The sequence below is a fragment of the Anarhichas minor genome, unplaced genomic scaffold, assembly GCF_050575085.1.
Source record: "Anarhichas minor isolate MPS153535 unplaced genomic scaffold, ASM5057508v1 ptg000023l, whole genome shotgun sequence".
Classification (NCBI taxonomy): Eukaryota; Metazoa; Chordata; class Actinopteri; order Perciformes; family Anarhichadidae; genus Anarhichas; species Anarhichas minor.
Genome location: NW_027466469.1, coordinates 2,544,406 through 2,555,043, shown reverse-complemented (window position 1 = coordinate 2,555,043; position 10,638 = coordinate 2,544,406). Strand labels below are relative to the sequence as shown.

Below are 10,638 nucleotides of genomic sequence, written 5' to 3'. Positions count from 1 at the left end.
GAAAATGAGAGTGCTCAGCGTCGTCCTTGTTGTGCTGCTGTGTGTCTGCAGAGGAGCTCTGGGTGTGCAGGTTAAAGTGAGTGTCACTTGTTCTTTGAAATGCTGTTGACAATTTTTTTTCTGTTTCTCTGTCTTTTCACTCTGTTGTTTTTAGTATTTTCTAAATGCATCTTAGGAATAGCAGTAGTTGACCCCAAGGGGACCTTTTTTGAATGTTGGAAAAATGTTGCCGGGCTGATCTGAGGATGTGTTTTACCTCATAGAACTCCATCTTAGCACCAGATATTCTGTCTAGTCATGTGTTCTTTTACTGTCCAGTCCTCTCTACATTCCCATGACAAGCCTCCACACACTCTTTCTCACCCACCAGGTTGGAGACAGGAGCTTCCCCTTGAAGGCAGTGAAGCAGCTGGAGGAGCTGATGGATTTAGACGGCAGCGTTAGCCCTCACCTCGCCGAGACGAGCCTTGTAGCCGTTTGCACTAACCCCGTCCTGCCGCAGGTCTTTCGGCCAGTGTGTCAAGGGAAAGGAGCAGGCGTGGTGTTCTCCAAACTAGGTAAGGCTGAGCCAAACAAACAAACAACATAATGAAAGATGTGTGTAGGACATCAGGTTCACTTTGACATAATACACATTTGGTGCAATACGGACTTTTTACGACACAAAGACAACGTGTGTGATCGATTTTAAATAATAGCAGCCATTATATTGAAGGAACAAATCACCAAGGTCATTGATTTGTTTTTCTTAATAGATTTTGGAAACCATTGGAGCTCTATGGCAGAGAGGAATCAGCTATATCTGACTTACAATACTTGTCAATTATTTTTCAGTTTTGTTTTTTAATGGGATTTGCTGACAATAATAATAATAATATAATATCACCAAACATTTCCTCTAACTAAGAGGCTGCATCGACTGTAGGAGCTGGTTAGCTTAGCTTAGCATTTAGACTGGAAACTGTGAGCCTGTTAGCCTCAAAGTTGGAGTTCCTAAACTAGAAGTCACATAACAATTGAAGCTCACATTGTAAATGGTACACCATCAACTTAAAGGCAGCATTTGCTTCTATTTAATTACATAATGCATACTATCATATGGTGAACCTGTTCTGCATGTAGATCGATGTCAGAATCTGTCGCAAACGTAATTAATAACTAGCTGGTTACGGTAAACAGCCTCTAAAAGTTATTTAGGAAAACGGTAAAAAGGCCGATGGAGGTTGCACTGCTGAGAGTTAATAAATAAGCATGTGTTTGTCATGGTGGTTTCTGTTTACATTGGGTGTGTTTCACCGGGAACACTTGGAGGTCGGAACTTGGAAATTTCAACTGAGAAAATCCTCGACCTCCAAGTTGCCTGAAAAGCAGCATAAAAGTCATCAAGAAAGCAAATAAGCATACTTCCCAAAATATTCCTTTACTAACCAAACTGCTCCACTGGGCTACCTGCTCAGTCAACACACTGTCACTCCCAACTTCAAACCGTGACGCTCTACGTCCCCCTCCGCTTCACAGGAAGTTAGGTTGAGGCACCAAAACTAGTTAGGTTCAGCGAAAGAGCGTAGCTGATGTTAACTTGACTAGCGTGTCACACGACTAACGACCGACGTGACAGAATGACAACATTTACTTTTCGTTTCGCATGGGACACTAACAGCGGTCTCCTTGACGACAGTCCAGTGTTTGTTTGACCCCCCCCCACCTTCTGTCTGGTGTGGACTATGTGGATCTTTGTAATACGACAGTCGCTCTGACCTTCTCATGATGTGGCTGTTGGGTTCGCAATAGAGTTAGTAAAAATCATCCAGTAAACAATCTCAAACTTGTGCTCAGAAGCCCTGTTTAATCAGCAGCTGTGTTACTCAGACACACGCTCGCTCTCAGACTTCAGACTACAGACACTGACGGCAGGCGCAGGCTTCCACTAGCTCGCTTGCATGGATTCCTCGGTTTCACTGCTTACACATGGTATTATGCACATCCTGCAACTGGTGCATCATAAAGTGGCTCTGGAATGATAACGCCCGACAAGAGGCCGACGACAGGCTGTTCAAATAGTCTTGGAGGGCCATTAGAGCTCATCAGACACAGACTGCACACTGATCTCATTATCAATATTAGCAGCATTTCATTGGACTTAAAAAGCTGGCCCTTGGGTGGTACAAAAAGCACATTTTAGGTCAGATGAATATCGATGTTGATATATTTTTCTTTCCAGTGTCAATCATCACGTCTTTGGATCCTTGTGAAATATGTGCCAACCCCTCCTGCTTTGGGTGTCTGGACTGAGGCCTGCCATCTGCTAGACGCACAAGCACATCGATTGAGAGCCTCTGGGGTCGTCGTCCGCCGGAGTTCATGCAAATTTACATGTGTAGAAGATTGGCAAAACAAGTCCTGTCACCTAGCAACCAAGCCCGACGGGTCTCAAGGCTCGGTGGTCAAAGTAATACATTTTTCTATACATAAAACTATGCTGTTCGTCTTTTTTTTTAATATGTTTTGGTAAATTCTTTGGGCTACATAGTACCTTGTCAGTAAAGTGTCAAAGCAGAAGTTCTGTGGTGTTTGGATATTACTCTGTTGTCTTCAACTTGCTTTCATGTTGAACTTTTAATTTATTGAGTCTGATGCCGCTTCTTGACAATAAAAAATGTGCATCCTTGAAAGCAGTTTTTACTTGTAGTTTCAACAAGACAGTGATGCTCACAAACTCAGCGTCTTACCTTTACACACACACACACACACACACACACACACACACACACACACACACACACACACACACACACACACACACACACACACACACACACAGGGACAATGCTGTTTCAAACTGAATGGAGAAAAAAAATAAAGGCCATTAAATTGAGTCACTAAAGTGAGTGAGAATGGAAACTGTTGATTCCACTTTTAAAATCTAAGATTTACTATTCAGCTGATGAATCACTCAATTCACACACTGGGTTGCAAAACTGATAACTGTCTGTGTACAGTCTCTCTTGCTGTGGTTTCAGACATCCTTCTTTATTTTTTCTACCAAAAAGTACTACTATTGCAAAATAAACATTTGAGACAATGTCCGATGGATTGTCTCAGTAACCACCATCACGCGGCTCTGGTTTCCCGTGTAGGAAATCTTCTCCCACATGTTCCAATAAAATGTCATCTGGCAGCAGGAGAGCCAACTAGAGCAGCTCATTTATGGAACAGCAATCGGGAATGTGCCCTACTGACACCAGGAATCAATGTCTATGGCATCAGTTCCTAACCCTGCTTCTCAGCCATCAGGTGGCAGACGTGGTCAACACTCATTACAGGAACTCCTATTTGTAACCATTTAAAGCTGCCCTGCTGCCTGCATTCTGGTCCCACTGATCTATAAACCCTAAAATGTGGGTTTATTATTATTATCATTATTAGTATTAGTACTAGTAGTAGTAGTAAGACCATCCACAAAAACAACATTAATCTCAAAATGAGAAGATATGATTCATGCCTGATTTATATGCTAATTTCCATCTGCAGTCCCTGGGCATACACACAGAACAATTGGCAGACACTAAATACATTCATTTATATGCAAAACCGTAGACCAATCCACAAGCATCCACATATAAATACCAGCACATGTAGTGTAATAAAAAAAAATGCAATTCATTACAGTTCAAAAACTGAACTACGGTGAAATTAATGTCGACATGGCTGGTTGCTCAATATCAATTTTTTTTGCACCATGAGAAAAATATCCAAAGATGAATGGATCAATCAATACACTAAAGGGATCAGCCTCAACAAAGGCTTAATCCTTAGTGGCTGACTGGTTCCCCTCCATGATGTGCATTTAAATAATTACAAATAATGCTGGGCCTTTTTATTTACTGTGGTAGTGACTTTCTAAACTGAGAAACGTAAGAGAGAGAGACACGTCTGCCAACGAAAGTTAAACGAAAGCGGAAGTAGCTGGGAGTGACACCTCTTGCCTCAGCCTCTTCCTCACAGCATATGTCGACCTCTGGCGGTTGTTAAGCGACGTCACAACAACGTCAACGCTCCAGAAATAATGGACTCTTCCACCTCTTCTCACGAGGAGGAACACATACACATTTACCAGGTCAATTTTTTTCTGTTTTTTAAGAGAAAAACAAAACACAAAACACGAAGCGTAAGTCTGCTGAAACATGTCGCGTTATGTTGGTAAATGTTACGTTTGAAGCGATCCTTTATTTCTTTGAAACGTTAACAAACTATTGGAATGTCGCTGTTTCAATGTGGTCTGTACTTCACAGACAGTTTGGACGTCTCGTGGATCGTCATGATCTACCTGCAGGGTAGGCTACTGGTGTTACTTGCAATAGAAACAAAACATGCAGAAGAGACCGTCCCTCTTTTTATCTACAAATTTGCAACATGTGCTCCGTTGCACCATCTGGCTCGTTGGTCTAGGGGTATGATTCTCGCTTAGGGTGCGAGAGGTCCCGGGTTCAAATCCCGGACGAGCCCTCAGTTTTGAGTAAACCAAGAACTTTTTTCTTCTAAGGGAAAGCTATTGGTTCATGGTTGGCAAAAAGATACATGGTAGGCTACAAATGCTCTGCTAAAACATACACATGTAAAGAATAAAAGACGGTAAATGGAATACAAACACACTCACACACACACACACACACACACACACACACATCTAACAGTTTGTTCCTGCTCTTCATTGAAGCTATTATGATTACCCTGAATTAAACATTCAAACCCCAGACCAAAGACATGCATTATTCCATCAAATGAAAAATATTGAGGATGTCCTGCTATTATTTTAGACATATTTCCCCAAAATTGAACCTGACAGATGAACACTGAAACTTTGTCATCTTGATCGGAAAATAAACGTCTGGCGGTTGGATCAGTGTTTAGCTACACAACATTGGTTTGTGCAGACTGACCTCACTGATTTATCTTTTACAACTGCCTGATGACGTAACATAATAGCAATGATTTTAATTTATATTGTACCTTTCATACACAAAATACAGCTGAAATTAGGCGACTTTAGACTGTAAATGAAAGAAAAAGATTGAAACAACAGTTAAACCTTGAAAATACTGTACATCCAAAAAGATACAATAAACAATAAACAAATGACACGGGTTCTGATATGAAATGCTAATAGTTTGTTTAATCAACAACAATTATGATAGTAAATGAAGTCTTTTATCAAGCAAAAATGCAAAACATTCGCTGCTTCCAGCCTCTCAAATGAGAGGATTTCCACATTTCTGACATTTTATCTAAGAGATCATTAAGCAGTAGATCGAAAAAACATTCAACAGATCTGTTCATAATGAAAGTAATTATTTGTTGCTGCCCTAAAATGACTTGGTGGAAAACAAATAAGTACATGTAAAGTACTTACAGTTTTTAGGTAAAACTGTATATTGTCGTACTTTTAGAGGAAAATATTATAATTTTTATACATTTGTTTGACAGTTATATTCTTCCAATTCAAATTCAAATTCAAATTTTCTAATACAAATCACAAGCTCTGCCTTTGAAATATGATGCATTGCATGAATTAGCACGAGATAAAGTAGTCAAAATAGCTACAGCATTAAAATCTCCCTTAAACCCTGAATATCAATAATGCAGTATAACTTGTATAACACTATGACACTTGTCCCTCTTTAACAATGAGTACTAATGATGTCTTGGTACATTTTGCTGGTAATACTCATGTACTTCTGTCCATTGTTCTCCTTCCTCTCAATTCCCACCAGAGGGCACAATTTACTAAACTTTCTTTTCTACATTCAGCAGACTTCATAGCATGTTGGGTATAACCTCTGCATACATCTATTATCCTTATGCAATATTAGAGTAAACAATAAATCAGGTTACAAATATTACTGTAGTTATCTGTGTCCATTTTGCTTCTCGTTGTACATGTCCTGACGATGTCCTGGCACCTTTTTCATGACAAGCGTACATCTTCACACCTGCAAAGTTCATGATGACCCCTGCTCTTCTCCCTTTTCCAAGGAGTCGTGAGAAGTAGTGAGACTCCCTTATCTTCTCTGTAAAAGGAGTGTTTTATTTTCACAGCTTGTCTTAAATATGAATGGTAACCATCCCCCCCCCCCCATCCCTTTTTTGGTTCTACTACTTATACTGTTCAGGGCCAAGCTGCTGGAGTATCCCAGTGTGCACTTCGAGAGAAGTTTGATGACAGTCCATGTTCGGGCCAACAAGCGTTTAGACGGAAAACCACATTCACGTCGAAGATTTAGAGTTCCCCTCTCACTTAATGTGGGAGAACATGTAAAGTCGCGTGCCTCAAACTATATGACGCTCTAGGCTCCCCTAGCGTCGGTCTTGGACGTGTCAGGGACGGCATTTCAGTTTGTCGTGTCCACAGGAAACGTACAGTTTCCGCTCGGGCTGCAGTTTTTGATTATTACGGTAATCGACTATTCTACCGATACTTCCATTGATTAATCGGACAGTAAATACTTTGGCTTTATTATTAAAGAGCAAAAGTAAATATACAAAGAAGAAAAAAAAGTCAGGTCTCAAATTGCATTCATTAATATTGTCTGTCAAAACTAAACCCATTCAGTGCATTTAATTACATTCTGGGTTTTAAATAAAACATTTTCTAAAATTCATACAAATAAAGAAAAAAAATGACTTTAACAGAGGTACACGTCTTATGGGCTACTCCTGTAAAGGTACTGTAGCTTTAACTGATCGAACTGATGATGTGTTTGAATTCAAAATCCAATCCACAAATTACATTTATCCAAACAAATAACTGTTTTGGGATCGCTATCAACAGCTATCAACAGCTATCAACCTGCACTCCGTTGACAGCGCCACTGCAAGCCACCGCCCCCGTCCACACCAGCACCGGTCGCGGGGAGGATTGAACAAAGCTTTATTCCTACGATTTTTACATTGATGATTGTTAGTAATCAAGTTACTTGACGAATTGAGGCTTACTTATGCAACAAAGTACTTGGTTAAGCTTATGAAAAAAATAACTACGTAAAATAACTAAATTTGTTAGGTAACTGGCGTTAGCTAAGTCCTTAACACTAAAGTAAGGTAAAAAAAAACTCAATGTTGACTTGTCATATGGGACACGAACAGCTGTCTCCTGGGTGAAAGTCCTGTTTGTACGTCTCATGGGCCAGAAGGTGGTGATGTTATTTTTTGCCAAAAACTGAAGATTGCAATAATGATAATAATAGTAATGATTGGTTCTCCAGCTGGTTATCCGCTCGTGTTGGCTCCAGGGAAGAGACGAAGAGTCCCGTTGTAGCATAGGCTAAATCCAGAATCCAGCGGCAAAAGTGAACATCCCGCTGCATGGTGACATGCATAGCTCAGTGTTCAGCGCCCTGAAGCCCTGCACAGTGTGCCGTTTGCTTGTTTATTCAAAGGTTATAATTACTGAACACGTCACGTGTCCAAATTGCAAGGCACTCCTGCCGAGTGTGAAGTAGATCGGAAGAACAGTACAGACAGACAGATTCCTTTCTTTATAGTTTCTAGAAGCGACCAGTTAGACATCATCGAATCCACATCGAACATTGAAATTCCAAACCTCAAATACAAAGTAAATCAGTGCCACCTTTGTTCTCTGGGAGCGTACCTCCCTCTTTAAAGATTCATCCAAAGGAAAGTTTTGCAGCGGAACCACCGACCCAGTCTGGAGGAGGACGTTTGTGTCCTGAATAATAATCACAGCCATCTGACAAAGTCTGCTATCGGATCCATCTGACTGGCTGTGTTGGAAATGTTAACTGGCGTGAAGGCTGTTTATTTGCGAGAGCATCAGCAAATCTTCAGAAAGACTTTTGCTCCCAACTGTTCCCCAGCTATAACAAAACACAATGCAGACACCTCTCCTTGATGTACGGGGACATGTAATGAATAACATCAGTAAAAGGTGAGAAAGTGACAGTTACAGCTAAAGATGAAAAAAAGAAATGATTAAATCATAGGAAATAAGGTTCGTTTTTTTTTTAAACCAAATTCTGTGTGTGTGTGTGTGTGTGTGTGTGTGTGTGTGTGTGTGTGTGTGTGTGTGTGTGTGTGTGAGAGAGAGAGAGAGAGAGAGTGTATCTGTGAATTAATAAATATGAATGACACAAAATCTAACTGGCTCATAGCACTTTGCCCTTTTGTTCCCTGTTTGAATAAGAATATGTACACATACTAGGTCCTCCTTGCTTTGGACACACATTGTCTTAAAGTTAGAAATTGAACCCATGTCATCCAAACAAAGTGTCAGGTCAACCGGCACGACGGACGAACACACTTCCCCCTGTCAATTATTGGTATGAGCAACCTTTGAACCTTTGTTGCGTTTGGCCGGCTGAGGCGTCCTGCTACGGCACATGGCTTTCACAGCCTTAACACAAGAAAAAGGAAACAAAAGCAATCCGTGCACACTGGAAGCCATGCCACTGCAAACAGTTGCTCTCCTCTCATGCAGGGTTCACAATAAGCAAAGATTTTCTTCCCAGAACAGGATGTGGCTAGAAGGACATCTGAGACGACAGAAGAACACAAAGTGAGACAGAGAGAGCTGTTTTGTGTTTAACTTTAGTTGAACCAACCAGTAAGAAAAATAAGCAGCAGTATCTCACTGTCTTTCCATCTCTCTCTTTATATGTTGCATTTCTTTCTTTCTTTTTGAGCCACATTTCCTAGATGGGGTAACAATCACCTCACTGATCCTACTGTCATTTAAATCACGTCCGCAGCAATTTAACTTTTATGTGAAAATGGAGCAAGTAAAAAAAAGTGACAGAAATATTTGAACGTCACCAACACAAATGCCTATTCGGGAACCAATGTGATGACAGAAAAAAGTTCAAGCCATCAGGGGAGCAAGACCCCATAAAAGCTCATCAAATGGGCTGTTTTAATGCCATTAGATACTGGTTTTCTCTTTTGAGCTGTATGGAGTACATTGGTTTTATTTTGGTAAATTAGCATCATTACAAGTATGCTGAATTAGCTATAAACTACAAATTTAGCACCAGAATCTGACCATGTCACTTATCTTTTAGAAAATGAAAATAGAAACAAGTGTCTTTTTCTTCTTTATATATTTGCTGTTGTTATATCTCATTGTTTTTGTTTCTGTTTCCCTCCACATATGTTTTGCTGCAGTGAAGAGTTCATTCCAATTTATAGCCGGATGGACAGATAGGAGGTCTTGGTTTAAGCAGCATGGGCTTATCTTCTGATTAGAAACACGTTTTGTAACTGATTCCTTAAGTTACTACATGTTCTGTATTCGACATTTACGGCATTAATGTAGCAGCAACTATTAACAGCTTTATACGATACTATATACTGCTATATATCAACTAATTCCTTTGTAAAAATGTAGTGGAGTAATGTCTCTCTGGGCAGAGAATGAAGTTGCTCTCCCTCTGTGTTGTGTTGTAATCCGAGCTTCTCTGTGCTTTGTTTACATAGCTGGGTAGGCGCGCATGAACGCTCAGGTAATCACTGTTAGCACAGTTAGCTGCACGGCCGGCGCCATGTTGAGAGCCTTTGGGAGGCAACAGATATGCTCTCAATTTCACGTTAAGCACCTTTTAATTATGGCCTTTTACTTTCCAACGCACTCTTGCTTAGACGAGCCGAATGCGATGAAGACAAAGACGCAATAGTTTGTAGGAACTGGAGTTGATGAGAGACGCAGACTTGATGAAGTCTATAAAACCTTAATCTGGCTGTGTCCAAAAAAAGTGGTCAAATGCAAGCAGATGTCTGCCAGATTTCACTCTGCAGAAAACTACAAGCTGTCCTCGATGGATTCAGTCAGTCGCAGGGAAGCATGCGTAATAATTAACCCTCCAAGTTTGTTTAGGAATGAGTGGATCGCAACAGTCACTCATTACACATCAAAGACTCCTCTGTTTCAGCAGAATTTCAAGGAGCCGTGAACAAGCATGAAAACAAGTTATCTGCTCTAACGAAGAGTCACACGACCGTCAGTTAATTGCCTTGTAACGAGGCAAAGACCCAAAATATTGTCTTGTGATTGGGGGCATTATCAACAGTAGCAGCCTGTGGGAGAAGGGATTTGGGTTCAGCGATCAGGGTAATTGGATATTAACTGTACTCGGCAAGTACTTCTCTCCTGCGATCATCGGATGAATTCGGCAGTCCAAAGTATGACGCTCTGCAACAAATCTAAAAGGCTAGCGATCCGGATTCTGACATGTGTGATTACTCAAGAGGAAAACAGAGATGTTGAGGAAGGGCTTGTATGATTGCTTTTCTAGCCCTGCCTGTCTCTTGGGAATCTTTTTATCCGTGCATGGGACAGATCGATGTTGAGTCTTGATGAACAACACTTCGTTCTATGACCAACCTTGCTGCTTTTGGCTGTCTGGTTAAAGCCGGATCCAGCGTGTCCCGTCTGACAGAAAATGTTGTGTGCAAGATTTTAAAAAAGCAAAATAACAAAGATGCTGCCCTGTTTTAGTTTATCCTCTCTAGAACCCCCCCAAAGGATTGTTACGGTAAAGCTGGATGAGACCTAAAGGTCACTTCATCTACACCGGATTAAACCACCAAGCCACAATACGATATGTTCACTCGATTGTTTTCCAGCCA

At 40.8% G+C, this 10,638-nt stretch overlaps 2 protein-coding genes and 1 non-coding gene across 9 annotated transcripts in view; 2 read left to right on the top strand and 1 right to left on the bottom strand.

Annotated features, from left to right (window-relative positions):
• Positions 1 to 10,638, bottom strand: part of nmur3 (neuromedin U receptor 3) — a 38,119-nt gene that overhangs the window by 24,486 nt on the left and 2,995 nt on the right. For 5 of the 7 annotated variants that reach the window (XR_012955835.1, XR_012955837.1, XM_076096792.1 and 2 more), the window contains exon 2: positions 368 to 563. The exons of 1 other annotated variant lie outside the window; for it this stretch is intronic. The gene's annotated coding sequence lies outside the window, so the exon portion shown is untranslated. Of the gene's footprint in view, positions 1 to 367; positions 564 to 5,153; positions 6,069 to 10,638 lie in introns of those variants that run through there. One more of the 7 variants, XR_012955836.1, reaches the window with a different exon arrangement.
• Positions 5 to 2,292, top strand: LOC142955315 (guanylin-like). Its single transcript, XM_076096798.1, has 3 exons — positions 5 to 76; positions 371 to 557; positions 2,222 to 2,292. The coding sequence occupies exons 1-3, from the start codon at positions 5 to 7 to the stop codon at positions 2,290 to 2,292; spliced, it is 330 nt and encodes a 109-aa protein (XP_075952913.1).
• On the top strand, positions 4,435 to 4,506 carry trnap-agg (transfer RNA proline (anticodon AGG)). Its single transcript has one exon. It is a non-coding gene; the product is annotated as a tRNA-Pro (tRNA).

What these genes read in the sequence shown, in the direction of transcription:
- LOC142955315 (XM_076096798.1), top strand. Translation starts at nt 5, where the DNA reads ATGAGAGTGCTCAGCGTCGTCCTTGTTGTGCTGCTGTGTGTCTGCAGA. An exon ending in CTCTGGGTGTGCAGGTTAAA is followed by an intron (nt 77 to 370) that starts GTGAGTGTCACT and finishes CTCACCCACCAG; the next exon opens with GTTGGAGACAGGAGCTTCCC. An exon ending in CGTGGTGTTCTCCAAACTAG is followed by an intron (nt 558 to 2,221) that starts GTAAGGCTGAGC and finishes TTTTCTTTCCAG; the next exon opens with TGTCAATCATCACGTCTTTG.